This window comes from Dasypus novemcinctus, chromosome 18 (genome assembly GCF_030445035.2).
Source record: "Dasypus novemcinctus isolate mDasNov1 chromosome 18, mDasNov1.1.hap2, whole genome shotgun sequence".
NCBI classification, from domain to species: domain Eukaryota; kingdom Metazoa; phylum Chordata; class Mammalia; order Cingulata; family Dasypodidae; genus Dasypus; species Dasypus novemcinctus.
The window spans coordinates 51,385,256-51,413,169 of NC_080690.1; the positions used below are offsets into that span (position 1 = coordinate 51,385,256).

The 27,914-nt window shown below is 42.7% G+C and overlaps 1 protein-coding gene across 2 annotated transcripts in view; it reads left to right on the forward strand.

Annotated features, from left to right (window-relative positions):
• Window positions 1-27,914, forward strand: part of GPATCH1 (G-patch domain containing 1) — a 54,960-nt gene that overhangs the window by 24,959 nt on the left and 2,087 nt on the right. For both annotated transcript variants that reach the window (XM_004475114.4, XM_004475116.4), the window contains 10 exons: window positions 168-372; window positions 3,179-3,475; window positions 5,351-5,529; window positions 6,413-6,540; window positions 7,409-7,545; window positions 7,869-8,035; window positions 11,311-11,530; window positions 13,000-13,107; window positions 14,765-14,862; window positions 22,749-22,897. In XM_004475114.4, the coding sequence (XP_004475171.2) occupies window positions 168-372; window positions 3,179-3,475; window positions 5,351-5,529; window positions 6,413-6,540; window positions 7,409-7,545; window positions 7,869-8,035; window positions 11,311-11,530; window positions 13,000-13,107; window positions 14,765-14,862; window positions 22,749-22,897 (1,688 nt within the window). The remainder of the gene's footprint in view (window positions 1-167; window positions 373-3,178; window positions 3,476-5,350; window positions 5,530-6,412; window positions 6,541-7,408; window positions 7,546-7,868; window positions 8,036-11,310; window positions 11,531-12,999; window positions 13,108-14,764; window positions 14,863-22,748; window positions 22,898-27,914) is intronic.

The window sequence follows — 27,914 nt, forward strand, 5'->3', positions numbered from 1 at the left end:
GTAAATATATATATATATATATATATATATATATATATAACAGAAAAGTCATTTTAACCATTTTAAGTATACAATTCTGTGACATTAACTGTGTTGACAATGTTTTGTAACGTTCACCACTATCTGTTTCCAGAACATTTCATTGCAATGTTTTCCTGTTTTTTAAGATTTATCCACCGCCTGAGTTGCCAAGACACTATCGACCTGTGCATTATTTCAGGCCTGTCGTAGCAGCAACCTCAGACAATTCCCACTTAGTTCAGGTATTATCAGAATCAGCTGGAAAAGCAGTGCCTGACTCAGGGACACATAGTAGGCACCAATTAAATGCCTCCAAGCGTGGGGAGTTGCTAGGAGAGATGCCTATTCAAGGTATGTGCTGTGAAGTAGAATTAAGTCATTACATTTAAAGTAAGCTGAGCTATCCATATTAAAATGTAAAGTTGTTTCCTCTCTGAAATTTATTTTACATGATTTTGTATTCTCAAATCATGAGAATAAAAGTGTTTTATTATGAATAGTATACATGATAGTCTGTACATCCTTTACTTAATACTTGTTTTCTTCCATCATTATGGGTTGTGCTGTTAAATCACATGCTTATCTTAAGCTCAGCTGTTTCCAAGATTTTTTTTTTTTTTTAAAGATTTATTTATTTATTTAATTTCCCCCCCTCCCCTGGTTGTCTGTTCTTGGTGTCTATTTGCTGCGTCTTGTTTCTTTGTCCGCTTCTGTTGTCGTCAGCGGCACGGGAAGTGTGGGCGGCGCCATTCCTCGGCAGGCTGCTCTTTCTTTTCACGCTGGGCGGCTTTCCTCACGGGTGCACTCCTTGCGCGTGGGGCTCCCCCACGCGGGGGACACCCTTGCGTGGCACGGCACTCCTTGCGCGCATCAGCGCTGCACATGGCCAGCTCCACACGGGTCAAGGAGGCCCGGGGTTTGAACCGCGGACCTCCCATATGGTAGACGGACGCCCTAACCACTGGGCCAAAGTCCGTTTCCCTGTTTCCAAGATTTTAATAATTCTCCAGGAACGGGGTTAAGACCAGGGACATTTGTAGCTTCACTTTCTCTGCCCAGCCTGGGAAAATATATGTACTTTTCTCTCAGTGAGAAAGGGTACTATAACTCTTCTCCTGAAAGCCTAAAAGTAATGAAAGTAAATGGAAGCTTGCAAAGCATGGAGAATCCCCTGAAGGTTGCAGTAAAAAGACCCAGTATAAGAGGCAGACTTGGAATTTTGAGGGACTCATGCAATGCAACATTGCCATTTGGGAGCCTAATAGGTAGTTCACATACAGTCCATTAAAAAAGAACTCTTGGTTCCTCACTCCCTTCTCTAAACGTGCTCTTCCCCATCTCAGTAAATGGTACCAACACTGACCTACTGCTCAGATCAGAACATAGAAATCCTAATTCTTAGCTCCTTTCTTTCCCTTCCTTCTCTTGCCATACATACCCAGTCTATCAGCAATTCCTTTCAGCTCTGACTCCAGTACACTTGGGGAATCCATCTACTTCTCCACATAGCCTCTGCTTCCACCTTGATTCAAGCCCCCTTCCTCTCTCACCTGCACGATTGCAGCAGCCTCATTGGTCTCCTACGTCACCCCCTTTCCTTTTGCAGTCTTTTTACCTCAATAGCAGCTAGATGAACTATTGATGCCACTCCTCCTTTAAAACCCTCCAGTACCTCTCACACTTGAAATAAAAGCCCCACAAGACCCTACATGATATAGCCCCTGCCTCTGAGGCCACATCTTGTACCCTATTCACCCAGTCCATTCCTCGCAATTTGGCCTCACAATCTTCTTTTCTGCCCTTGAACCTATCTTTTTTTTTTTTTTTAAAAGATTTATTTATTTATTTAATTTCCCCCCTCCCCTGGTTGTCTGTTCTTGGTGTCTATTTGCTGCGTCTTGTTTCTTTGTCCGCTTCTGTTGTTGTCAGCGGCACAGGAAGTGTGGGCGGCGCCATTCCTGGGCAGGCTGCACTTTCTTTTCACGCTGGGCGGCTTTCCTCACGGGCGCACTCCTTGCGCGTGGGGCTCCCCCACGCGGGGGACACCCTTGCGTGGCACGGCACTCCTTGCGCGCATCAGCACTGCGCATGGCCAGCTCCACACGGGTCAAGGAGGCCCGGGGTTTGAACCGCGGACCTCCCATATGGTAGACGGACGCCCTAACCACTGGGCCAAAGTCTGTTTCCCTCTTGAACCTATCTTGAGCCTCATCAGGGCCTTTAGGGTTTCTATTTCCTTTGCCTCTTCTCTTCCCCTAGATTTTTTTTTCAAGGTACCAGGGCCAGTGATTGAACCTAGGACTTCATATGTGGGAAGCTGACACTCAACCTCTGAGCCACATTGGCTCCTCTGAGTTGGTATTTTCATTTGTTTGCTTGTTTTTGTTTTTTAGGAGGCACTGGGAACTGAACCCAGGACCTCCCATGTGGGAAGCAGGCACTCAGCTGCTTGAGCCACATCTGCTTCCCTCTTCCCCTAGAATTTTGTGAGTCTGGCTCCTTTTATTACCTAGGACCTTTTTAGAGAGATCTCTCAAGCTTTCCCTGACCACTGTGTGAGCTTACTTATCTTTCTTTCCATCCTCCACTGCCAGCCTACCAGCTGATCACCCTCAGTGACATATGTCACCCAATTTTATATTTTTCATAGCTCTCCTCTCACAGCAATGCTCTGGTGTTGATTTTTGGCTTTTAATGTCTATATCCCTTACTAGTGAAAACAGGGGTCTCTTCTGCGTTGTCCTCCCACGCCCTCTACCAGTGTTGGCATGGAGTAGGCACTCACTGAGCATTTGCGATATGAAGGAATGCTTGTTGGGTAACTGTGTCTGAACTGGGACTTGTGCTGGGCAGGACTTAAAAAAGGGTGGCCACTGCAGACTTGAGTTCCGGAGACTGGGATGTTAGGGTCCTCACGCTAGGACCACTCACCAACCCTATAAACATGCAGGTATTAACCTCCATTTTTGCCAACTGTAAAATAGGACTGTCATTATGTTATTACTGTCAGTTCACAGGGATAATATGAAGAAGAATGAAACATTAAACATGATTATACATCACCTGTATAAGTTCGTGATACTGAAAATATATGTACAGAGAAATGCAGAAAAGATTGTCTAATGATACTTTTCATCTTATTACTGTTTTTGTTTAGGTTCAGCTACTTCAGTTTTAGAGTTTCTGTCCCAGAAAGATAGAGAGAGAATCAAAGAAATGAAACAGGCAACTGAGCTTAAAGCTGCTCAGCTCAAGGCCAGGAGTCTGGCCCAGAATGCCCTGAGCAACAGATCCCAGCCCTCCTCTCCAGATGTTGGACACTGCTCTTGGCACATGGCCTTGGGTGGCAGGTCAGCCACCACAGGAACCAGCAAGTTCAAACCTTTCTCAAAAGACCCTGAAAAGCAAAAGCGATATGAAGAGTTCTTAGCAAATATGAAACAGGGTCAGAAAGGTAAGTGCTAGGCCTGAGTCTCCCACCTTTCAGCCAGGGGTAGCATTCTTGCTAGGCTCGCCCAAGATCCTGCTCTGCCAGTTTGTTTGCTTTGTCCTGCTGCAAACAGTGCAAAGTTTTAAGACCTGGCGCTTGACTTTGGAAAAAAAGAACAATTGGCCAATTGTGTTTTTCTTCATTTCAGGTCCAAAGGTAGCTGTTTAAATAGAGAGCTGCCTTATCTGTGGCTAATGCTCTATTATAGTCCTTTTTTTTTTTACAAATGATTGACTTCTTTAAGTTTTACATTTCACATCAAGAGAACAACTTCATCTCCCATTTTACCTTTTTTTTCTTAAAAAAATATTACCATTTTTCATTGAGATATGTTCGCGTACCATAATATCTATCCAAAGTGGCTTTTAGTATTGTACATTCATCACCTATGGCCTCTAGTATTGTATATTCATCACCATAAAACATTTTGGAACAATTCATTACTCCAAAAAGAAACACTCCACAACTTTTAGCAGTCACCTCTCAATCCCTCTATCCTTCCCAAGCCCTACATAACCACTAATATAATTCCATCTTTATAAATTGATTTATATTACATTTTATATAGATGAAATCATATAATATATAGTACTGTGTGTCTGGTTTCTTTCACTTAGCATAATGTTTTGTTTTTATCCTGATATTAACATCTTGTAACATTAGCATACATAACATCTGTTCAATTTCAAGGAAAAATAGTCTTACATATGCAGTATTATCCATATTCATATTTCACATGAGTTTTTACTATGCTATATAGTCCCATGTCAACATTTTTTAGCTTTCCTTTTAGTAATATATCTGACCTTAGTCTTTCCCTTTCAACTACTTTTATAACCATATAATGGCACTGCTAATTACAAACATTATATTGTGCTTTAACCTTTTCTATTCATTTCCAGAGATTAATACACCACCTTTTTACCAGTTCTGCAACAAGTTAAACTCCCATTTTCTCTTAAGATCCTAACCATCCAGTCCTAAATCATAATCTAAAATTTGACTTAAAAAGATTGTTGAGGGAAACGGATGTGGCTCAACCAATTGGGCTCCCATCTACCATATAGGAGGTCCAGGGTTCGATGCCCAGGGCCTCCTGGTGAGGGCAAGCTGGCCCATGCTGGAATGCTGCCCTCACAAGAGTGCCGCCCTGCATGGGAATGCTGGCCAGCACAGGAAAGCTGCCCCATGCAGGAGTGCCAGCAGATGCTGAGATCTGGCACAGCGAGATGACGCAATAAGAGATACAGAGAGAAAATAAGATGTAGCAGAATAGGGAGTTGAGGTGGCACAAGAGTAATCACCTCTCTCCTACTCTGGAAGGTCCCAGGATTGGTTCCCGAAGCCACCTAATGCGAATACAAGCAGACACAGAAGAACACACAGCAAATGGACAGAGAGAGCAGACAATGGGGAATGGGGTGGGGATGGGGGCGAGAAAAATAAATAAAATCTTAAAAAAAAAAAAAAAGATAGTTGGCCAAAAAGTTGAATCATTATATAGGGAAAAAATCATCACTCTATGATCTGTGAAGTAAATACAGTGAGGGTAAAGAGAGGGATTGGCAAGATTGAGGACAGGGATTGCTGTTATTTGCCATAGGCCTTGTGAGAGGGTGTCAGCAAGTTAAAGCAGTAGTTTTTCAAAGGCAGGTCTTTGGGGAATATAAAGTCCATTTTACAGTGTTTTGTTCCTTATGGAGAACCTACAGCCCTAATGTTTATTTGTTAAATTTTTTAAAAAGTTAGAGAAACAAGTAAAAAGCAGAAACATAATTGGGAAATATAGCCCCTTCTTTTTCCTAGAAATGAAACAGTCTCTTGTTCTCTGTACCATAGATGCTCTGGAAAGTTGTCTGGATCCCAGTATGACCGAGTGGGAGCGAGGCCGTGAGCGGGATGAGTTTTCTCGAGCAGCCTTGCTGTATGCGTCTTCCCATTCGACCTTGTCCTCCAGGTTCACTCATGCCAAAGAGGAAGATGATACGGATCAAGTTGAAGTCCCTCGAGACCAAGAGGTCTGCTGCCATCATGTCTCTAACTGGTGAATTTTTAAATTGAAACATCATAGAGCCAAATATTTTAAATCCCTCAGTGAAGATATGAAAATATACATGACATAGTTGAATAAGAATAATTTTATTTTTTAAAAAGATATTTATTTATTTATTTCTCTCCGCTCCCCTCCCCGCCCCACTTGTCTTTTCTCTGTGTCTGTTTGCTACGTCTTCTTTGTCCACTTCTGTTGTTGTCAGCAGCATGGGAATCTGTGTTTCTTTTTATCGCGTCATCTTGTATCAGCTCTCCGTGTGTGCGGCGCCATTCCTGGGCAGGCTGCACTGTCTTTCACGCTGGGCGGCTCTCCGTACAGGGCACACTCCTTGCACGTGGGGCTCCCCTACGTGGGGGACACCCCTGCATGGCAGGGCACTCCTTGCGTGCATCAGCACTACGCATAGGCCAGCTCCACATGGATCAGGGAGGCCCGGGGTTTGAACCGTGGACCTCCCATGTGGTAGACGGACGCCCTAACCACTGGGCCAAGTCTGCTTCCCGAGAATAATTTTATTATTTAGCTGCCAGCAACTTTCAAAGTTGCCAGTAATTTTCGAAGATAGCTTGAAAAAAAATTATTTTTTAGGATGTCCTAGGGATTGAACCCAGGACCTCGTACAACAGGCACTCAACCACTGAGCTGCGTCTGCGCTCCCCAACAAGAGCTGGTTTTTTTCATTTGATTTTAGGAGCTACCAGGGATTGAACCTGGGACCTCATTCATGGGAAGCAGGTGCTTAACCATTTGAGCTGTATCCTCTCCCCTGTTTGAAAATTTTTAAATGGAAGAGCAGTCAGATCACTTATGTGGCCACTAGATGAAACAGAAAGATTGTGTTTTTCCAGAATGATGTCAATGACAAGCAGTCAGCTGTGAAGATGAAGATGTTTGGGAAGCTTACACGAGACACATTTGAGTGGCACCCTGACAAGCTTCTGTGTAAGAGGTTTAATGTTCCTGACCCTTATCCAGAGTAAGTTGGGTTAATTTGCCTTTACACCAAAAGAAAACCTGTTCCCCATATTAAAGCTAACTTTTCCCCTTATATGCTCATATAAAGTCCTTTTTTCTAGACGAACTTATTTATAAATCCTTGGAGTTGGTATATTTGCAGATTTGCTTTAACTTCTATTATTTTGTTTAAAAAAAAAACAAAAAAAAATCCTCCAGATAGCAAACCTTATTCCATATTGAAAATATCAAACTGCGATCTATCAAGTTACAAAAACTTAGTGCCTTCACCAAATGCAATGAATGTGCCATGATGATGAAAGAGGTTGTTGATGTGGAAGGAGTGGGGTGACAGGGGTGAGAAGTATATGGGGACCTCATATTTTTTTAATGTAACATTTAAAAAAAAGGAAACAACAACAACAACAACAACAAAAACCTTAGTGCCTGTCTAATTTGCCACCTTTTAAATGCTACTCATATAGTTTGCGTTTGAAAATTACATTTAAAAAAGCATAAGTCTGCTTTTTAATTCTCTCTGTAAAAGTTCAACAACTTGGTTCTAAACAACACCAGAAAGTATATACAGCTGAATCAAAGACTTATGAGAAATTTTACATATATTTTTAGCAATGGACCTTTTCTTTAATGGAATTTTCCAAGTTAAATTCTAACTCTTACTATAATAAGTATAATAAGGAAAAACTCATGGATCCTAAAGTCAGCCATTCTAAATTTTTGAACTGCTTTGAGACATGAAAACTTCTTAAGGGACCTTTTTAGCCAAATAGAAGAGCTGGTGAAAACATGAGATGGAAAGCTTTACAAAAAGTAAATTTTATCCTAGCAGTTGTTATTAAAATCATATTCTTTTTCTTTTTACCCCCCAGTTCAACTTTAGTTGGATTACCAAGAGTGAAACGTGACAAATACTCAGTCTTCAACTTTTTGACACTCCCAGAGACAGCTTCCTTGCCTACTCCTCAAGTATCAGGTGAAAAACTACAGCAGCACCGAGGTCTCGACAGTGAGTAGGGCTTCTTCAGGTCTATGTGTTGGTTCTCAACCCTTAGCTTGTTGGGAAGATGGAAGTATTTCTAGGGACACACAAAGTGTGAGCCCTCCTCCCTCCATCGGACAGTGGCTCATATTAAGACACCAGCTTGTGTTGTAATGCTCCAGATGTATGCTACTTGGGGTTCGGCTCTGTCTTAGCATCTGCCACATCCCTAACACCTTGCACAGTGCCTGGCCCACAGAAGGTTCTTGAGGCAATGAAGAACTTGCCCTTTTGTGCTATACATTTTTTTCTTGCTAGTTCTAATGTTATATCTGTGTCCTATCTTTCAGAATCAAGAAAACCTTCCAGATGGGATACATCTAAACAAGAAAAGAAAGATGATTCCATTAGTGAGTTTTTAAGTTTGGCTAGATCAAAAGTTGGTACACCTAAACAAGAGTCCAGTCCACTAAGAAACAAAGAGGAGGAGCATGTAGCAGAAGCACTCTCAAATAAGGTAATTGGGCATCCAGGCTCTCTTTGCCAGGCTGACTAGCCTTTACCTTTCTCTCTGGTGATGTCTTCCCTTATTACTTGATAGAAGAGGTCAGCAAGTTTTTTCTATGGGCTTTGTGGGCCATACAGTCTCTATCGCAATTACTCATCTCTGCTGTTGAGTGCAACAACAACCATAGACAATATGTAAAGATTGTGGCTGTGTTGCAATAAAACTTTATTTACAAAAATGGATAGTAGGTGAGATCTGACATGTAGGCTGTAATTTGCCAACACCTGCTCTGTAGGCCAGGAGTTTAACTCATAGCTTTAGTCATGCCTTCCCTACCTAGAATGGCTTTTATTATCATCAACCATTGGAGCAAAATTCAGTGTATTCATATTGGAAAATAAATTTTGCAAATAATAAGGATTCTTTTCTGTTGCGAATATAGGAAAATACTTGTTGCCTTTTTTTTATTAGTATTTTTATGTACATTTCAGTTATTTTTTAAATTAATTAATTAATTTTTAAGCGGTACTAGGAATCGAATCTGGGACCTCATACATGGGAAGCAGGTGTTCAATCATTTGGGCTATTAATACATCTGCTCCTTTCAGTTTTTTTTTTAAAAGATTTATTTATTTATTTCTCTCCCCTCCCCCCCCCAGTTGTCTGTTCTCTGTGTCTATTTGCTGCGTCTTCTTTTTCCACTTCTGTTGTTGTTAGCGGCATGGGAATCTGTATTTCTTTTTGTTGCTTCATCTTGCTGTGTCAGCTCTGTGTGTGTGTGGCACCATTCTTGGGCAGGCTGCACTTTCTTTCGCCCTGGGCGGCTCTCCTTACGGGACGCACTCCTTGTGCGTGGGGCTCCCCTACACGGGACACCCCTGCGTGGCACGGCAATCCTTGCACGCATCAGCACTATGCATGGGCCAGCTCCACATGGGTCAAGGAGGCCCGGGGTTTGAACCGTGGACCTCCCATGTGGTAAACGGTCGCCCTGACCACTGGGCCAAGTCCACTGCCTCAGTTTTTTAATACCTGCTATCTGGTCCCATTTTTCCTCATGTGGATATTTGTGGTTCTGCTCCAGAAATTGGAGGTGGTGTAGTGTACAGACTATTGACCAAGAGTGAGGAGAACTGGTTTATAGAATCCAGACCCACCTGTTGATGCAGTCCAGGAATGTGGCATTGCCACAGTCTCTTGCCTTCTTTAACATGGGTTCTTCAGTGGAGAATGGAAGGACTGCCATGTTTCTGATTTCGTCTGGTCCTGCGGCTCTCTTGCATTGCTGCTGTTTACACTTAGCCCAATAGATTACTTTCAATGTCCTGTCTAGTGATAAGCAGTTTATCTTTGCTTCATATTTATTGAACTGGGTTTATACAAAGTTACTGCCTCATTTTTTAAAATTTATTTGTTTATTTATTTCTCTCCTCTTCCCCCCCCCCAGTTGCCTGCTCTCTGTGTCCATTTGCTGTGTGTTCTTCTGTGACTGCTTTTATCCTTATCAGAAGCACTGCGAATCTGTGGTTTTTTTGTTGCATTATCCTGTTGTGTCAGCTCTCCGTGTGTGCCCTGCCATTCTTGGGCAGGCTGCACTTTCTTTTGCGCTGGGCGGCTCTCCTTAAGGGGCACACTCCTTGCACGTGGGGCTCTCCTACGCGGGGACACCCCTGCGTGGCACGGCACTCCTTGCGCGCATCAGCACTGCGCATGGGCCAGCTCCACACGGGTCAAGGAGGCCTGGGGTTTGAACCGCGGACCTCCCATGTGGTAGGCGGATGCCCTGTCCATTGGGCCAAGCCCACTTCCCCTCTTTATTTTGTTAGTCTGCATGTCTATAACTTGGGTTTCTTTTAGGAAGTTGATATGTAATTGCAGAAGGAGGTTCCATGACTATTTTTTAATCAACGTGGTCCAGCCTCCCTCCCATTCTGGAGAGAGCCCTATTTCTTCTTCAGCATTTTCCCATAGTAGACTGTCTTCATTAACTTTAATATCAAATCTCTGAAGGCTTGGGTAGAATTTTATTGCAGTTACAAGGAGGGATTGTTAGCAGAGTACCTAAGTAATGCTGGCAGTGGTCAAAAATGAAAGTTGTGTCTTAGGAGTCTTTTTTTTTAAAGATTTACTTTTTAAATTTATTTCTCTCGCCTTCCCCCCCGCACTTGTCTGCTTTCTGTATCCATTCACCTGTGTGTTCTTCTGTGACTGCTTCTATCCTTATCAGCGGCACCGGGAATCTGTGTTTCTTTTTGTTGTGTCATCTTGTTGTGTCAGCTTTCCATGTGTGCAGCACCATTCTTTCGCACTGGGTGGCTCTCCTTACGGGGCGCACTCTTTGTGCGTGGGGCTCCCCTAAGCGGGGGACACCCCTGCGTGGCACAGCACTCCCTGCCCGCATCAGCACAGTGCATGGGCCAGCTCCACATGGGTCAAGGAGGCCTGGGGTTTGAACCACAGACCTCCCATGTGGTAGGCGGATGCCCTATCCATTGGGCCATGTAAGCTTCCCTAGGAGTCTTATTTCACTCTTAAAAACAGGACATAGTGGGGCGGTGGACTTGACCCAGTGGTTAGGGCATCCGTCTACCACATGGGAGGTCCGAGGTTCAAACCCCGGGCCTCCTTGACCCCTGTGAAGCCGGCCCATGTGCAGCACTGATGCGCGCAAGGAGTGCTGTGCCACGCAGGGGTGTCCCCCACGTAGGGGAGCCCCACGCGCAAGGAGTGCACCCCGTAAGGAGAGCTGCCCAGTGCGAAAGATAGTGCAGCCTGCCCAGGAATGGTGCCACACACAGAGCTGACACAACAAGATGACGCAACAAAAAAAAGAAATACAGATTCTCGTGCCACTGACAACAACAGAAGCGGACAAAGAAGACGCAGCAAATAGACACAGAGAACAGACAACCGGGGTGGTGGGGGAAGGGGAGAGAAATAAAAAAATCTTAAAAAAAAAAAACAAAACAGAACAGGACATAGAGCCTTGCATTTGTTCCCACTACATTTTTCTGTTACCTTTGCAAATCTGATCAAGGATTAATCTCCATTAGAGCCCTTTCTATTGGAGATATCAGCTGCTTCTACCTATTGGCACATTCCACAACTGTTGACTCAGAAACAACGCAGAACTTGTGTGTGTCATCACTGTTTAGTCCGGCAGTGAGGGTGGATCCCCGTGTTTGTGAGCATAAGTGTAATATGAGGTGTGTGTTATTCGAGAACATTTAGCTCCTCTCACTCCTGCTTGTTTATTCCTGACTCTTACTTTACTGTTAACACAGATGGTAAACAAAGGTGCAGATTCACAGACTGAGGGAGAAGGTCTTAGCCGCCCATCCATGGACTTATTCAAGGCCATCTTTGCCAGCTCCTCAGAGGAAAAGTCCTCATCCTCCGAGGATGAGCAAGGCGACAGTGAGGACGGTCAGATGGATGTTGGGGAGGCCAGCTTCAGAAGTTCCCAAGAGACTGCGCTGGTGGAAACATCAGCTGTGGCACACAGTACGTCAATATTTCCGATTTCGGAATCTAAAGGATGAAATGATGATGGCTCTAGAGAAGCTGCCTCTTTGCTCAGCCTGTAATATTAAACCAGGACGATTAGCAGTTGCTGATTTTTAATCTTTTTAATAGACTTCATTGGGGGTGGAGCAGAGTTCTTTCTTTTTTAAATCTGGTGTAGATCTCAGGTATGTTTTTAGGATAGCTGTGATACTGATTGTCCTGCTTCCCCTAGTTGAAAAGACTTCAAAAAGATTGTTTCCTTTTTTTTAAAAAAACTTTTTTTTAAAAACCTGGTTAGTGATGAAGTATCAGAGTTAGTGGAATACATTTGGTCATGAAGTATACAGGGCCTCTTCCTGCTTTCCTCTCTGCAGGGCAAATTGTATATTCTGTATCAACCATCAGATAGAATTGCCTGGCGTTCAGTAACCTTGGTGGATGGCATCTGTGGTCATGTCCATGAATCTGACGCTTGGTTCTGAGGCATAGCTCCTGCTTGTTCTCTGTGCCCCAGCCAGTAGTTTCAGGCACAGGAAGGGAGGCCATCTGGGGTTTGTGACCTCTTAGATGCTTGGGTGGGTGGGCAAAATCTCTCATCTCTTAGCAACATCTGCCTGCTCCTGCCAGACTATGGTGGATTCAAGTATAACTTTTAAAGGCTCTTAATTAAAAAGCTAAATAGAAGCAAAAAATTTGTTTTTAAGTGATTTTTGCAAATGTCAGCTTTTCTATTTCTTTCTTTGATAAGAAAGAAAAATATAGTTTCTTTTTTTTTTAAGGCTTATTTTGCTTTTATTTATTTTTAATTCTTTTTTTATTATCTTTTTAAAAGATACGTAGATCACACAAAATGTGTTTTCTTATTACAAAAGTCACATATACTTGTATTTAAAGGTTAAACTGTTTTGAAAGGTGGAAAGTTTAAGTCCCTTGTAATCCTGCTTCCCAGAGATAACCACTTTAACACTCTGATATATCATTTTCCAGACTTTTTCCCTTTTTATATCTTTTCTACTCTGGAAATATAATAATCTGTTTTAAAAATGGGGCTATTAATATCAACATGGCACTTTATTTTGAGTGAAATTAGTCCCAGTTTTCTGAAGTGGGATGTAAGACTATTTGTAACCCTTTACTTTTTCTCAGATGGCCCTTCCTAGAGGATGTGTTTCAGCTCTTCGGGTCTCCTGGTGATCTGGAGTGTGTGCCCGTGTGCGCACTTGCCACCCCTGCATCATGGCCCTTAGTGCTCTTGGTCATCAGTGCCCGTGTGTGCCTGACTCTCTCCAGAGTGCAGCAGTGGTGTCTGTTGTGTTCACTGCTGAATCCTCACCACCTGGAACAAACTCGTTAAGCATAGTACTGAAGAAAAGCATGTGTTATCTGGTGGCAACAAACATTAATCAAAGACTCAAACACATTTATATTTGGCAAAGAAATAAAATTAGTACCCTGGTGTTTTTCAGCTAATGAGCCGACTCCCCAGGAGCCTGTGCCTTCCTTCCCAATACAAAAGATGCAGATAGATGAAAGAGAAGAGTTTGGCCCACGACTGCCTCCTGTCTTCTGCCTCAGTGAGTTGAGAACCATACCAACATTTATATGTGGGCACTATAGGAAACTATAACGTGGATAATAAAGTTATGTGTTATTTATATCTCTTGCCATGCTGGCAGAGGTTTGTTAACCAGCCTTCAACGAGAAGAATATTCACACCTAAAAAGCAAGGAAAAGTAAAAGATGTGATATTTTGAAAAACTGTATGCCATTATTCTAGGCAATGGGAGTCATGTGCATGAGCCTGTCGCATCCTCCCTGTGTTCCTAAGAGGCATAGGGCTTCTTTTTTTTTTTTTTTAAAGATTTAGTTTATTTATTTCTCTTCCCTTCCACCCCACCCCCAGCTATCTGTTCTCTGTGTCCATCTGCTGTGTGTTGTTCTTTTTTTGTCCGCTTCTGTTGTTGTCAGCGGCACGGGAATCTGTTTCTTTTTGTTGCGTCATCTTGCTGCGTCAACTCTCCGTGTGTGCAGCGCCATTCCTGGGCAGGCTGCACTTTCTTTTGCGCTGGGCGGCTCTCCTTACGGGGCGCACTCCTTGCGCATGGGACTCCCCTACGTGGGGGACACCCCTGAGTGGCACAGCACCCCTTGCGCACATCAGCACTGCACATAGGCCAGCTCCACACAGGTCAAGGAGGCCCGGGGTTTGAACCGCAGACCTCCCATGTGGTAGACGGACGCCCTAACCACTGGGCCAAGTCCACTTCCCAGGGATTCTTATTATCCCTATTTTATAGATGGTGAAACTGAAACTTGGAGGGGTTAAAAACGTGGCCAAAAGCAGAGGTGAGATTCAGACTGTGGCCTATCTCTGAGCTTACCTGAGGATATTAAATTAAGAAAGGCTATGCGCATTCTGGGTCTGACTTCATTTGGCACAAAAAGTTATGGCTTGGTACTGGTTAAGTCACCCTGGTCTTATGTTGACTTTTCTGGCAGCTTTTTTAAGCCTCTCACTGGTATGTCCAATGTTGTCTGGTATTCCTCATCAGTGGTGTCTGTTGCTTTATTTTGTTCCTTTGAATAGGCCATCTCTTCCTAGTTCTTTGTATGTCTTGTGATTTTTTGTTGAATTCTGGATGCTTGAATATCTTAATGTGTTAACTCTGGAAATCAGATTCTCACACTTCCCCATAGTTTGCTGCCTACCCCCTCCCCAATTTCTTATTTTTGAAGGCTACCATGGTCTATTTGTTTAGGATTTCCCAAATTACTTATGCAAAGACTGTATCCCTTGACATATATAGTTATGAAAGTCTTTGTTCCTTAAGCTTGTATTCAGCTAGTGTTATGACAGATTTCCTTGAATACTAGGAGCTAATAACATCAAAACAGGAAAAAAAAAAAAAAAAAGAAAGAAAACACCTTTCCCAGTCTTTGCAGATTGGCTCTGTGTGGGTGCTTTCTTTCAGCACTTAGCCAGCCTTACAATGAGACAAAAGCATAGGGTGCTTGCAGGTCTTGTCCTAGGCATGCATGCATAGCTTTACCAGTGCATTATAATCCATACATTTTCCAGTGAGGCAGAAGGAAATCCTAGGGCAGTTCTGTTTCATGCTAACTGTTCTGTCTAGATCAGACTCCTAATTCAGTAATGAAGTTAACTTCCTTTATTTATTTAGCCTTTATTTTTCCTCTATAGTTCATGAGTTTATTGCATTTTTGTTTCAGATGCTCGTCAGAAACCTGAGGCACCTCAAAAGGAGAAGCATAAAAAGAACAAAGAAAAATACAAGACCAAAAAAGATCACAAACGAAAGAAGGAGAAGGTGAGTGACTTCTGGGTGTCACATAGTCAGTGTGTAGGGTCTGATGTGCCTACTTTTGTCTTCTAGGAATAATAAAAAACCACTCGGAGAGTGTATCCTGTATCCAGGAGAGAGCAACCACAGGTTTCTGCTCCTTTTTTTTTTTTTTTTTTTAAAAGATTTATTTATTTATTTAATCTCCCCCCCTCCCCTGTTTGTCTGTTCTTGGTGTCTATTTGCTGCGTCTTGTTTCTTTGTCCGCTTCTGTTGTCGTCAGCGGCACGGGAAGTGTGGGCGGCGCCATTCCTGGGCAGGCTGCACTTTCTTTTCATGCTGGGCGGCTTTCCTCACGGGCGCACTCCTTGCGCGTGGGGCTCCCCCACGCGGAGGACACCCTTGCGTGGCACGGCACTCCTTGCGCGCATCAGCACTGCGCATGGCCAGCTCCACACAGGTCAAGGAGGCCCGGGGTTTGAACCGCGGACCTCCCATATGGTAGACAGATGCCCTAACCACTGGGCCAAAGTCCGTTCCTCTGCTCCTTAACAGATGACATTCAGTCTGTTTTGAGGTACTGGGTGGTCCAGGGATTGAACCCGGAACCTCCTATATGGGAAGCTGGCACTCAACCCCTGAGCCACATCAACTTCCCTGAATTGGTCTTTTCGTTTGTTTTGCTTGCTGTTTTCTTTGGAGGCACCAGGAACCAAACCTGGAACTTCCCATTTGGTAGGCAGGCACTCAATCACTTGAGTCACATCTGCTCCCAACATTCAGTGTCAACAATCCTCAGCTTTTCAGAAATTTTATTTTCCTTTCAAAGCAGAATATTTTAATTTGTTCAGTTGTGGGTTTTTGTGTAATTTTAGTTTTTTATTTGTGAACATTGAAAAGCAGGAAAAAGAGCATTTTTAAGTATCTTAAGTTAATGGTTGCACATTAAATAATAACACCATATTCACTGATTATTCATTCAGTATTAAAGGAGGGTGTTATTTTGAATGTTCTTCAACTACTTCGTCTTCCTTGCAAATAGATATTTTAGTCTGTAGTTTGCCCTTTGAATGGAAGGAATAGAGTGTGTTTTCACTGTTGACACCACTTATCTTTATACTTATGTGTGCCTTTAAAAATGATTTTGTTTATATCATGGCAAAATTCATCAAGCAGCTAATTCTTTTTTTTAAGTAATTTTATTGAGATATATTCATATACCATACAATCCATCCAAAGTGGCTTTTGGTCTAATCACAGAGCTATGTATTCATCGCCACAATCAATATCAGAACATTTTTCATTACTACCCAAAAAAAAGCCCCCCACCCCTTAGCAGTTACGTTTCAATCCCTCAATCCATCTCTTGCCATACATATCTGCTAATCTAATTTGATCTCTATAAATTTATTTATGTTTACATTTTATATAAATGGAGTCAAATAATATGCATTACTTTGTGTCTTGTTTCTGTCAGATGATAATTCTCTCTTTTTTTAACAATTGATGAAAAATTAATATATTACTATTCACGACAGTCCATAGTTTGCTTTAGGTCATTTTAGCTCAGATACCACCCTGTTGTTAACATTTTGTAATATTAACATACAGTTGTTCTGCTTCATTGAAGAGCATTCTTAAATTTGTACTGTTAAACACACTCATTGTCTGCAACAGGGTTCTCTGTTCAAACAGCTAATTCTGTTTCTAATAAACCAACCAGACTGTAGAGTGATTTATACTGATCCCTTTCTCAAAGTACTGATTTATTTGAATCTTCTCGTGAGAAGATTCATGAGGAGTGCTTAACAGTATCTTTGGTCTAATCCCAGAGGTCAAAAAGCATGATTGTTAGTTTATCCAGGTTTAGGATATACCACTTTATTTTACTGCTAACTAAAAAGCAAATTCTTACCAACCAAAAAGTTTGTTTGAAAAATAGGTTCTAATCCACCTCAATCAAAAGATGGTGGAGTAAGAAGCTTGAGGACTCTGTCTCCCTGCAGAAACTTTGTTTTTGTTATTTTTAAAGTTTTTTTCTTTAAGTTTTTTTTAAACTTTATTTTGTACATTTAATAGTTGAAAATATAAACAAAAAATAAAAAGGAAACAGTTGAATGAAAGCATACATTTCTCAACTAAATGTACTGAAATACATACAAATTTTTTTTTAAAAAATCATACAATATGTTACACAATGTATTTGGTTCATAGTAACACAGTCACACAGTATTTGTCCTTTTATGTTTAGCTTGCTTTGCTCAACATAATGTCCTCTAGGTTCATCCATGTTGTCATATGCTTTACGACTTCATTTCTTCTTATAGCTGCATAATATTCTTTCATATGAATATACCACCGTTGTTTATCCATTCATTGGTTGATGGGCACATTGTTTGTTTCCAACTTTTGGCAATCATGAATAATGCCACTATGAACAATGGTGTGCAAATGTTTATCCATGTCACTGCTCTTGGTTCTTCTGGGTATATACCCAGTAGTGGTATTGCAGGGTCTTGTGGCAAGTCTATATTCAACTTCTTTAGCAACTGCCAAACAGTCCTCCACAGTGGCTGTACCATTCTGCATTCCCACTAACAGTGAATAAGTGTTCCTGTCTCCCCACATCTTCTCCAACACTTGTAGTTCTCTGTCTTTTTAATAGTGGCCATTCTAATAAGTGTGAAATGATATCTCATTGTAGTTTTGATTTGTATTTTCCTAATCATTAGTGATGTTGAGCATTTCTGCATATATTTTTTGACATTTGTATTTCTTTGGACAAATGTCTATTCAAGTCTTTTGTCCATTTTTTTAATTGGGTCGTTTGTCTTTTTTTGTTGAGTTGTAACATCTATATATATATATGTAAAGTATTATATATATATATCCTAGATATTAAACCCTTATCAGACATGTGATGTCCAAATATTTTCTCCCATTGAGTCGGCTGCCTTTTCACCATTTTGACAAAGTCTTGTGAGGTGTAGAAGTGTTTAATTTTGAGGAGGTCCCATTTATTTTTTCTTTTGTTGCGTGCACTTTGGGTGTAAGGTCCAAGAAACCACCACCTACTACAAGATCTTGAAGATGTTTCCCTACATTTTCTTCTAGTAGTTTTATGGTTTTGGCTTTTATATCTAGGTCTTTGATCCATTTTGAGTTGATTCTTATATAGGGAATGAGATTGGGATCTTCCTTCATTCTTTGGTTATAGATATCCAGTTGTCCTGCATCATTTGTTGAAGAGACTGTTTTGTCCCATTAACATGAACTTGGTAGGTTTGTCAAAAACCAGTTGACTCTAAAGGTGAGGGTTTATTTCTGGGCTCTCAATCTATTTCACTGATTGACGTGTACCATGCTGTTTTGACCACTGTAGCTTTGTAATATGTTTCAAGATCAGGTAGTGAAATTCGTCCCATGTTGCTCTTCTTTTTAATAATGATTTTGGCTATTCAGGTGCACTTTCCCTTCCAAATGAATTTGGTAATTGCCTTTTCTAATTCTGTAAAGTAGACTGTTGGATGCAGAAACTTTGAATGACCAATAAGAATTAGCAGAAACACCTTTCTCAAAGCTTCAGAAAATAGTTAAAGGACTGCAGTAACAGGGCAAACACCAAATCAAGAAAAAAGCCCTTAAAAGCCGTAGGATCTCCTGGCACTCTGACTGACCTGTCCCCTCCCTTGCCTCTCCCTGGTTCAGCTGGAGCTTGCCCGAGTTCCCAGGGCAGATCCCTGGTCCCCATTCCAGAGGGAGCGGAGTGGCCCTCATGCATGTACTGGGAGCATGTCATGTGGAGGCCTAAGGGACTTCTCCCAGAACATGCCCTACATGTACAAGGTGGTTCACCGAGCTCATCTGCAGAACACTGGGGAGAGTGGTCAAGTGGCTCCTGGGGCAAGGGATTGCTGGCCTGAGGACATACGGTTCATTAGGGAAATGCAAATTAAGACCACAATGAGATATTTCTACCTACATATCAGAATGGCTAAAAAGAAGAATAGTGATAGCACCAAATTCTGGTGAAGATGTGGAGAAACTAGTCATTCATTGCTGATAAAAATGTAAAACGGTGCATCTACTGTGGAAGACAGTTTGGCAGATTTTTAAAAAATTAAACATGCAACTACCATACAATGCAGCAAATGCAGTCCTGGGCATTTATCCCAGAGGAATAAAACCTCATGTTTACACAGAAGCCGCCACATAGATGTTTATAACAACTTTATTAGTAAATAGCCCCAAACTGGGAACAACCCACATGCCCTTCAGTGGGTAAATGGTTAAACAAACTGTGGTACAGCTATTCCATGGAGTGCTACTCAGCAATAAAAAGAAACAAACTATTAATTGCATGCAGCAACCTGGTTGAATCTCTGGAGAATCATGCTGAGTGAATAAGGCCAATTCCAAAAGGTTACATGCTGTATACTTCCATTTATATAACATTCTTGAAATGACAAAATTATAGAAATGGAGAACAGATTAATGCTTGCCAGAAGTTAAGGGGAGAGTGGGGGCAAGAAATAAGTGGGAATGACTGTGAAAGGGAAACATGAGGATCCTTACAGTGATAGAAATGTTCTTTATCTTGACTGTATTAATGTCAATTTCCTGGTAATAGTATTTTATTATAGTTTTGCAAGATGTTACTGTTAAGGGAAATTGGGTAAAGGATACATAAGATCTCTATTATTTCTTACAAGTGCATATTAATCTACAATTATATCAGAATACAAATTTTAATTAAGAAACAGGCAAACAAAAGTCACCTATAGTCCTAATACCCAGAGAATACAACTGTAATGTTTGGCATATGTATTTCCTTTCAGTCTTTTATTTTTGCATCCGTACACATTTTCTGCCTTATTTGGAGCATACTGTATAGAAAGTTTGGAATCCAGCTTTTTGCATTCATGGGCATTTTTGTTTTTTTAAATTTTATTTTTATTTATTTATTTTTTGTTTGTTTGTTTCTCTTCTCTTCCCCCCACCCATTGTCTGCTCTCTGTGTCCAATCGCTGTGTGTGTTCTTCTGCGTCTGCTTGGATTCTTGTCAGCGGCACCGGGAATCTGTGTCTCTTTTTGTTGCGTCACCTTGCTGCATCAGCTCTCTGTGTGTGCGGCACCACTCCTGGGCAGGCTGAGCTTTTTTTGCGCGGGCGGCTCTCCTTTGGGGCACACTCCTTGTGTGTGGGGCTTCTGTACATGGGGGACGCCTCTGCATGGCACAGCACTCCTTGCGTGCATCAGCACTGAGCGTGGGCCAGCTCACCACACGGGTCAGGAGGCCCTGGGTTTGAGCCACTGAGCACGAAAGAAGTTCAGCCTGCCCAGGGGTGGCGCCGCCCACATGGAGAGCTGATGCAGCAAGATGACACAACAAAAAGAGACACAGATTCCCTGTGCTGCTGATAAGAACAGAAGCAGACACAGAAGAACACACCACGAATGGACACAGAACAAACAACTGGGGCGGGGGTGGGGGAAAGGGGAGAGAAATAAAAGAAAAGAAAAAAAAAGAAAAATGTCTAAATCAAGGCATCATCAGGCAATGCTTCTTCCCCGAAGACTGGCTGCCAGCAATCCTGGACTCCTCTGTCATATGGCAAGGCACACAGGATGTCTATTGGTCTCTCCCTTCTCTCCAGGTTTCTTTGCTTTCACCTTCTTGGTTCCATGGCTTTCTCTCTCAGCTCCTGTGACTTTTCTCTATCTGTATTTGTTCCATTTATAAAGGACTCCAGGCAAGGGGATTAAGATCTACCTTGGGTTATAACTTATTGAAGAAATCTAATCAAAAGGCCCTTAACTGAAGTAACCTAATCAACAGGTCACACCCACAATAGGTTCATGCCCATAGGAAGGGATTAACTGTAAGAACATAATTTTCTGTGGTCCATCCAGCTTCAGTGTCACACCGTCTGCCTCTTTTGTAAGGGCTGTGCCACAAGCCATGTGGGGTTTCATCGTGAAACATGTTTAGAGCAGAAATAACACAAGTGAAGACTGATTTATTGATCGTTAGAGGCCTGTTGAAAGACTTCACTTGTAACTCTCATTTCTTATTACAATGTTGAATTTTGGGAAGCGGACTTGGCTCACCTGATAGAGTGTCCGCCTACCACATAGGAGGTTCAGGGTTCAAACCCAGGGCCTCCTCACCCGTGTGGAGCTGGCCCACATGTAGTGCTGATGCATGCAAGGTGTGCCGTGCCATGCAGGGGTGTCCCCCACATAGGGAAGACCCACGCACAAGGAGTGCACCCTGTAAGGAGAGCCGCCCCGCATGAAGAAAGTGCAGCCTGCCCAGGAGTAGTGCCACACACACGGAGAGCTTACGCAGCAAGATGATGTAACAAAAAAGAGACACAGTTTCCCAGTGCCGCTGACAAGAATAAAAGTGGACACAGAAGAACTCACAGTGAATGGACAGAGAGAGCAGACAACTGGTGGGGAGTGGGGGGAAGGGGAGAGAAATAAATAAAAATAAATCTTTAAAAAAATGTTGAGGGAAGTGGACTTGGCCTGGTGGTTGGGGCGTCCATCTGCTACATGGGAGGTCCGCAGTTCGGACCCCGGGCCTCCTTGGCCCATGTGGGGCTGGTCCGCGCGGTGCTCATGCACTCGGGGAGTGCCATGCCACGCAGGGGTGTCCCCGCGTGTGGGAGCCCTACGCTTGGGGGGGTGCACCCCATAAGGAGAGCCGCCCAGCACGAAAGAAGGTTCAGCCTGCCCGGGAGTGGTGCCGCGTGCATGGAGGGCTGACACAGCGGGATGACACAGCAGGGGGAAACGCAGATTCCTGTGCCGCTGACAACAACAGAAGTGGACAGAAGAGGAACGCGCAGCAGGGTGGACACACAGAACAGACAACTGGGCCAGCGGGGGGGAAGGGGAGAGAAATAAAATAAATAAATAAATCTTTAAAAAAAAAAGTTGAATTTTCTTGGAAAGTTAATTTGATATCTTCCATGTCTTCTTTTGTACTATAGCACTAGCTTTTAATTTCGTTAATGTTATTGTCGGGTACCCAAAGTGATCTGGGCTATTAGAGTAGATTAGCAACAGCTCCATTATTGGTTACCAGAAGAATGGATACCTGAACATGGAGAATAACTAAAGCTCTCTTCTAATGAAAGGAGAAGTGTTAGTGCTAACAGATTTGAGAACCAGTTTCCATTTGTTTCTTCCAATATAGCTGCTGTTCTGTGACCTTCTTCTACTTTCTCTATGATTTTCCAGGGTGCTTGTAGTTTTCAGTTGTCCAACAAAATAAGACCAGCCACGCTCCCAGAACGTGGAGGGCTTTGTGTCCAGATGAGATCCTGTCTCTGTCTGTGGTTCGGCTGCGTCTGTTGCTGGAGGACATGGCTGTTTTGTTTCTGGTCCACCCAGTGTTAGGCTTAGGCTTATCCCCATGGAAGGTTTTTGTTTTTGTTTTTGAATGACCCCAGCAGCCAAATGCCTCATTAGTTTTTTAAAAAAATTTATTTCTCTCCCCTTCCCCCGCCCCACCAGTTGTCTGCTCTCTGCATCCATTTGCTGTGTGTTCTTCTGTGTCCGCTTCTATTATTGTCAACAGCCCAGGAATCCGTATCTCTCTTTGTTGTGTCATCCTGCTGCATCAGCTCTCCATGTGTGCAGCGCCACTCCTGGGCAGGCTGGACTTTCTTTCGCACTGGGTGGCTCTCCTTACGGGCCATACTCCTTGTGCATGGGTCTCCCCTACGTGGGGGACACCCCTGCATGGCAGCTGCACATGGGTCAAGGAGATCCTGGGTTTGAACCGTGGACCTCCCATGTGGTAGGCGTATGCTCTATTCATTGAGCCAAGTCCGTTTCCCCTCATTAGCTTTTCATTGGAGATAACTCCCATTTATTTCTTCTTCTTTTTTTTTTAACAGAAGAAGAAACACAAGAAACACAAACACAAAGGCAAACAAAAGAATAAAAAATCAGAGAAAAGTAGTAGTTCGGAGAGTACTGAAAGCAGTGAAAGCCAGAGTGATGCAGAAGGACCCACAGACATGTCACCCCAGGAGCTGCTGAGACGGTAGGCCATGGGAGACAAGGGACTTTTCAGAAACCTTCCAAAAGTGCTTTGAAATCTTCATGTATCTGTTTGCAGCAAATGCCAGACATGATAAATTTGTATTTTAACTAAGTTTTTTGAAAAAGCTGTTAATTTTGAATTACATAAGTCTTATGTGAATAGATTCCCATTGCGAAAATTCAGACCTTACAGATAGATAAGCTTAAAGTGCCCCTTGATCATTTCCCTAAACCTTTCCTCTCTCCAGAATAACCTCTGCTGTCAGTTTCATATGAACTTTAAGAACTTTTTTGTGCAACCACACATACAGACACACATGCATATATACACATTTTTCTATGCATTTTAAAATATAAATAATATAATGTAATATGGTATAAATTGGCAGGATATGAGCATCTATGATGACTAAATCCTGCCCAATTGCTTTCCAACAGTGCCTATATCCATTTAAATTATGAAAGCATCTTGTTATTACATCACTTATTACAAAAAGTTTGCTAATTTGTTTGGTGGGTAAAAAATAATGGTATCTCCTTTTAATTTGCATCTCCCTGATTATTAATGAGGTTGAACCTTGTTTCATATGTTTTTCAGCCCTTGCTAAGTGCTTTTTTGTGCATAGCCTGTTTGTGCTTTTGCTCATTTTTCCATTTCCTATTGGTCATTTGCTTTTACTAATGTCTAACAGTTTTTTTAAATGCTGGATATTAATCTTATCTTTTAGGGTATCACAAATATTTTCTCTCTATCACATGTTTGCTAACTATCTTTGTTACAAATAAATTTTTATTTTTTGGTGCACTCAGATTTATCCATTTCTTTTTGTTGACATGTTTTACATTTTTGTCTTTAGGAGAACTTCCCTACCCAAGGCTATACATACACTATCCTAATGCTTCTATAGTTGTGTGCTTTGTTTAGCTCTATAATCTTTGTAGATTTGGGGGAGGGAGGGTGCTGGCTTACAGAGTAAGGTGGGATATAGTTATTTTTCTCCAAATGAATAGCTAGTTGTATTAGTCAGGGTGAGGAAGATGGCTGTGATTAGAAACAAACCCCCAACTCCAGCAGCCTGACATGGGACATCAGTGTCAGAAGGAAGGGAAGTCACTTGAGATACCAGTTTGCTTCCACTTTTCAGCACATGGCCTTCACACGGAGGAAGACACTGGAGGTTGTTGTGGTTCTGCCTGGAAGGCACAGTTTTTACTTCTGCCCACAGCCCATGGACCACAGCCAGTGCATGGCCCCACATGCCCACCACAGGGCTGGGAAGAGGAAGCCCAGCTTTACTTGCCCTGAGTGAAGGGGAAACCAGGGAGAGTCCTGGCCACCCTGGCCTGACCCAGTGTTCCGTCTCCTTAAGAGAAGTATAGCTGGATCTTGACCTAAAGCTCTCTGCCCAAGTGGAGCTGCTCCAGGACTCTCTATTCTGCTTCCTTAGCCAGTGTGTGTGTGTTTGTATTTATATTGTTGTTGTTATTCTCGTTTTAATCACTAAGGTCTTATAGTTTATTTTGCTATCTGGAAAGAAAAATACCCCCTCCTTGTTCTTTTTAACTTATTTCTTTAGGATGAGCAGTGCATTCCCATGCCTCAAAAATCCAAAGATTGTATTGATGTATCAAAAGGTTTAGGTTTTTGATACTCCTCCAAAATCCCTTGCAGTGGCTGTTCGTCTTCTATTTCCCTTTTCTTGTAGTGCAGGAGAGAAGAGATAAGGATGGGTCAGTCTGTGTGGGAGCTCATCCAATGTAACAACTTTTAATCTTCATACCACCCTATGCAGTGGGTACTAGTGTCACCCTGTCTTACAGATGGGGAAAGCAGAGTACAGGGAGATAGTTTGTTATCCAAGAACACACAGCTGGTGAGTATAACAATTACCTCACTGACACCTGGCATTATCGATTGTGATCATTTTTGGTCACCTGATGGGTCATTCTTGTGGAAAACACTTGCCTGTGCACATGGGGCATGCAAAATTGGGGGCTCTCAGTGCCCGTCAGTAAGAGCACAGATGTCCTGCAGAGCACTAAGCAGCAGTCAGAAAACATGGACAGATAGGTGTGTCCTCATTGGCATCGAAGACTTACCGTTAAGAGGAATCAGAAGCTGCAAAGCAGTATGTACATTTGGCACTACTGACATTAAAAAGTGGTCCTCGGCCCTGCACCTTTCCCCACATGTACAAAGAGGTCCAGTCTTGCACAGGTTGAGGGCTGGAGAGTTTCTTAACACACCGACGAGGGCACTTACCTCTGAGTGAGGGTCTGGATGGGGTTAGGAGGGTCAGAGGTATGAAGTGTAGCTGAATATTACTCTTATGGTTGATGAAGGCATATTTCCCATAGCCTCTCACCCCCAAACCTCCTAGGCCCCCCTTAAGGAACCTGGAGGGGCCTCTCCATCTTTTGTGCCTTGATCCACTCACTTTGCATTACCTGCCTGCATCTGCTTCCTAGAAGAGGCGTTTTGAGGGTCACAATGTTTGGGTCTTATTTGCATCACCAGCAGCTGGCATACTTGGCAAGAGCCCCTAATACTTTTCTTCCATGACAGCACAACCTGCTTCTGGTTACAATTGCAGTCTACCTCCACCCCCAGACCCCTTCCCCAGACCATGGACATGTTTCCTGTCACTATAAATTATTAATAGATTTGCCCATTGTAGAATTTCATATAAGTAGAATCATACAGTGAACTAAACTTTTTATTATGGCATAACACATATGCACAAATGTGCACCGATCATACGTGACAGCACCATGCATCTCCACTATACTGGCACTGCAGGAGTCGCTTTGGTTCCTTTCCAATCACCATCTCCTTCACCCTCCCAAAGGTAACCACTCTCTTGACAGCTATCACTGCTGATTACTCTTGGCAGTTCTTGAACTTTATCTAAAGGAATCACGTAGCATGACTCTTTTGTGTCTGGCTTGTGAGATTCCTCCCTTTCATCGTAGGCAGCAGCAGCTAGTTCATTCTCATTGCTGTGATCCCCTTTGTGTGAATCCACCACAGTGTATTCATCTGTTCTATTACTGTGGACATTTCGTTCTCTACTTTGGGACTGTTTGGAGTAGAGCTGCCATAGACAATTTTCCTGTACAAAATGGAGATTTATAACTGATAACTTGGGATCTTTTGACCCTGGAGTGAACTTGTTTTTAGTTTCTTTCCAGTGGTCATACAATGGATGAAGTAAAGGAGTGAAGCCAGGATCAGAACTTGTCCTTACAAAAGGCTCCTAATATGAGATGTGTGTGAGTGAGTCTCTGTGTTTTGAGGGTAACAGAAGAAGCATTTTAAGACTAGAAATTAGGGAGAAGGCCCCATCCTGATCAAGATGGCAGAGTGAGATGCTTCAGGGCTCCACCTCCCCATATTCCCCCAAAGAAGCTTTGAACAATCAGCAAGAACTGGCAGAAACATCTTTCTCAAATCTCCAGAAAACTGTTAAGGGACTGCAGTACCAGGGCAAATGCTGAATCAAGAAAAAGGCTTAAAAGTGGTAGTTTGGGAAACGGACTTGGCCCAGTGGGCGTCCGTCTACCACATGGGAGGTCTGCAGTTCAAACCCCAGGCCTCCTTGACCCCTGTGGAGCTGGCTCATGTGCGGTGCTGATGTGCGCAAGGAGTGCCCTGCCACGCAGGGGTGTCCCCCGCGCAAGGAGTGTACCCCGTAAGGAGAGCCGCCCAGCACAAAAGAAAGTGCAGCCTGCCCAGGAATGGCGCCGCACACACGGAGACCTGACACAACAAGATGAAGCAACAAAAAAAAGACACAGATTCCTGTGCCGCTGACAACAACAAGCGGACAAAGAAACAAGACGCAGCAAATAGATACAGAGAACAGACAACCAGGGTGGGGGGTGGGGAGGGGAGAGAAATAAATAAATCTTAAAAAAAAAAAAAAAAGCGGTAGGTTTTCTTGGTGCCCCAGCTGGCCCCTCCTCCACCCCTCGGGAACTTAGATGGAATGGCCTGTGCTCCCAGCATGGATGCCTTGTTTCCTCATGTGCATGCTGGGAGCACGTATGTCTGGCCCAGTCCATCTGGTAGTGTCCTGAGATAGTGAAGCAAAACACTGGTCCTATACTCACTATTCCAAAAGTAGCCCTGCATGTAGAAGGCAGCTCTCCAAGCTCTCCTACAGAATGCTGTGGGAGAGAAGGCAAGTAATTGCTTGGGACAAGGGATTGCTGGATGTAGGATGTATGGTGCAGTACTGGACTGAGGAAACTATTTTCTAGGGAAGAGGAGACATTTGTAGACATTGTAGAGGATTCCTAGGGCCACATGCACATGTCTGAGACAAGACACACAGGCAGAAAGGATCAGGGCAGCCCCTAGACTGGCCTAGAGCTCTTCTCTAGACTCATTGTACTGTTAAGTTCTGCAGGTGAGCACTTGCACAGGTCAATCTATAAAGCTTGGGAAAGGAGTTTTCTTTCTTTTCCTTCTTTATTTTTTGTTAGCTCCTGGCATTCAAGGAAAGCTCTATCATAACACTAGCTGGATACAGGCTTAAGGAAGAGCTGCCTCAGATTCTAAATTCCAGCAATAACACATTAAAATATCAAAATGTCAGGGTTTCAACGAAAGTTATAAAACATCAATGAGGGATCAGACCTAAGACATACCAGGCAAAGACTTAACAAAATGGTCCTAAGTGTACTCAAAGTACTAAAGAAAAGCATGGATGAAGAACCAAAGAAAATCAGGAAAACGATAGATGGACACAAAGAGAGTATTAGTTGAGAGATGGAAATTATGAGAAAGAACCATGTAGAACTGAAGACCATAGTAACAGAAATTTTTAAAAGTTCCCTGGAGGGGTTCAACAGTAGATTGTAGCTAGCAAGAGAAAGAATCAGTGAACTTAAAGATAAGACAATTGAAATCATTCCGTTTGAGAAGCAGAAAGATAAAAGAATAAAGAAAAGTGAACAGAGTCTGAGGAACCTGGGGGACACCATCAAGTATACCAATATACATATTGTGGAAG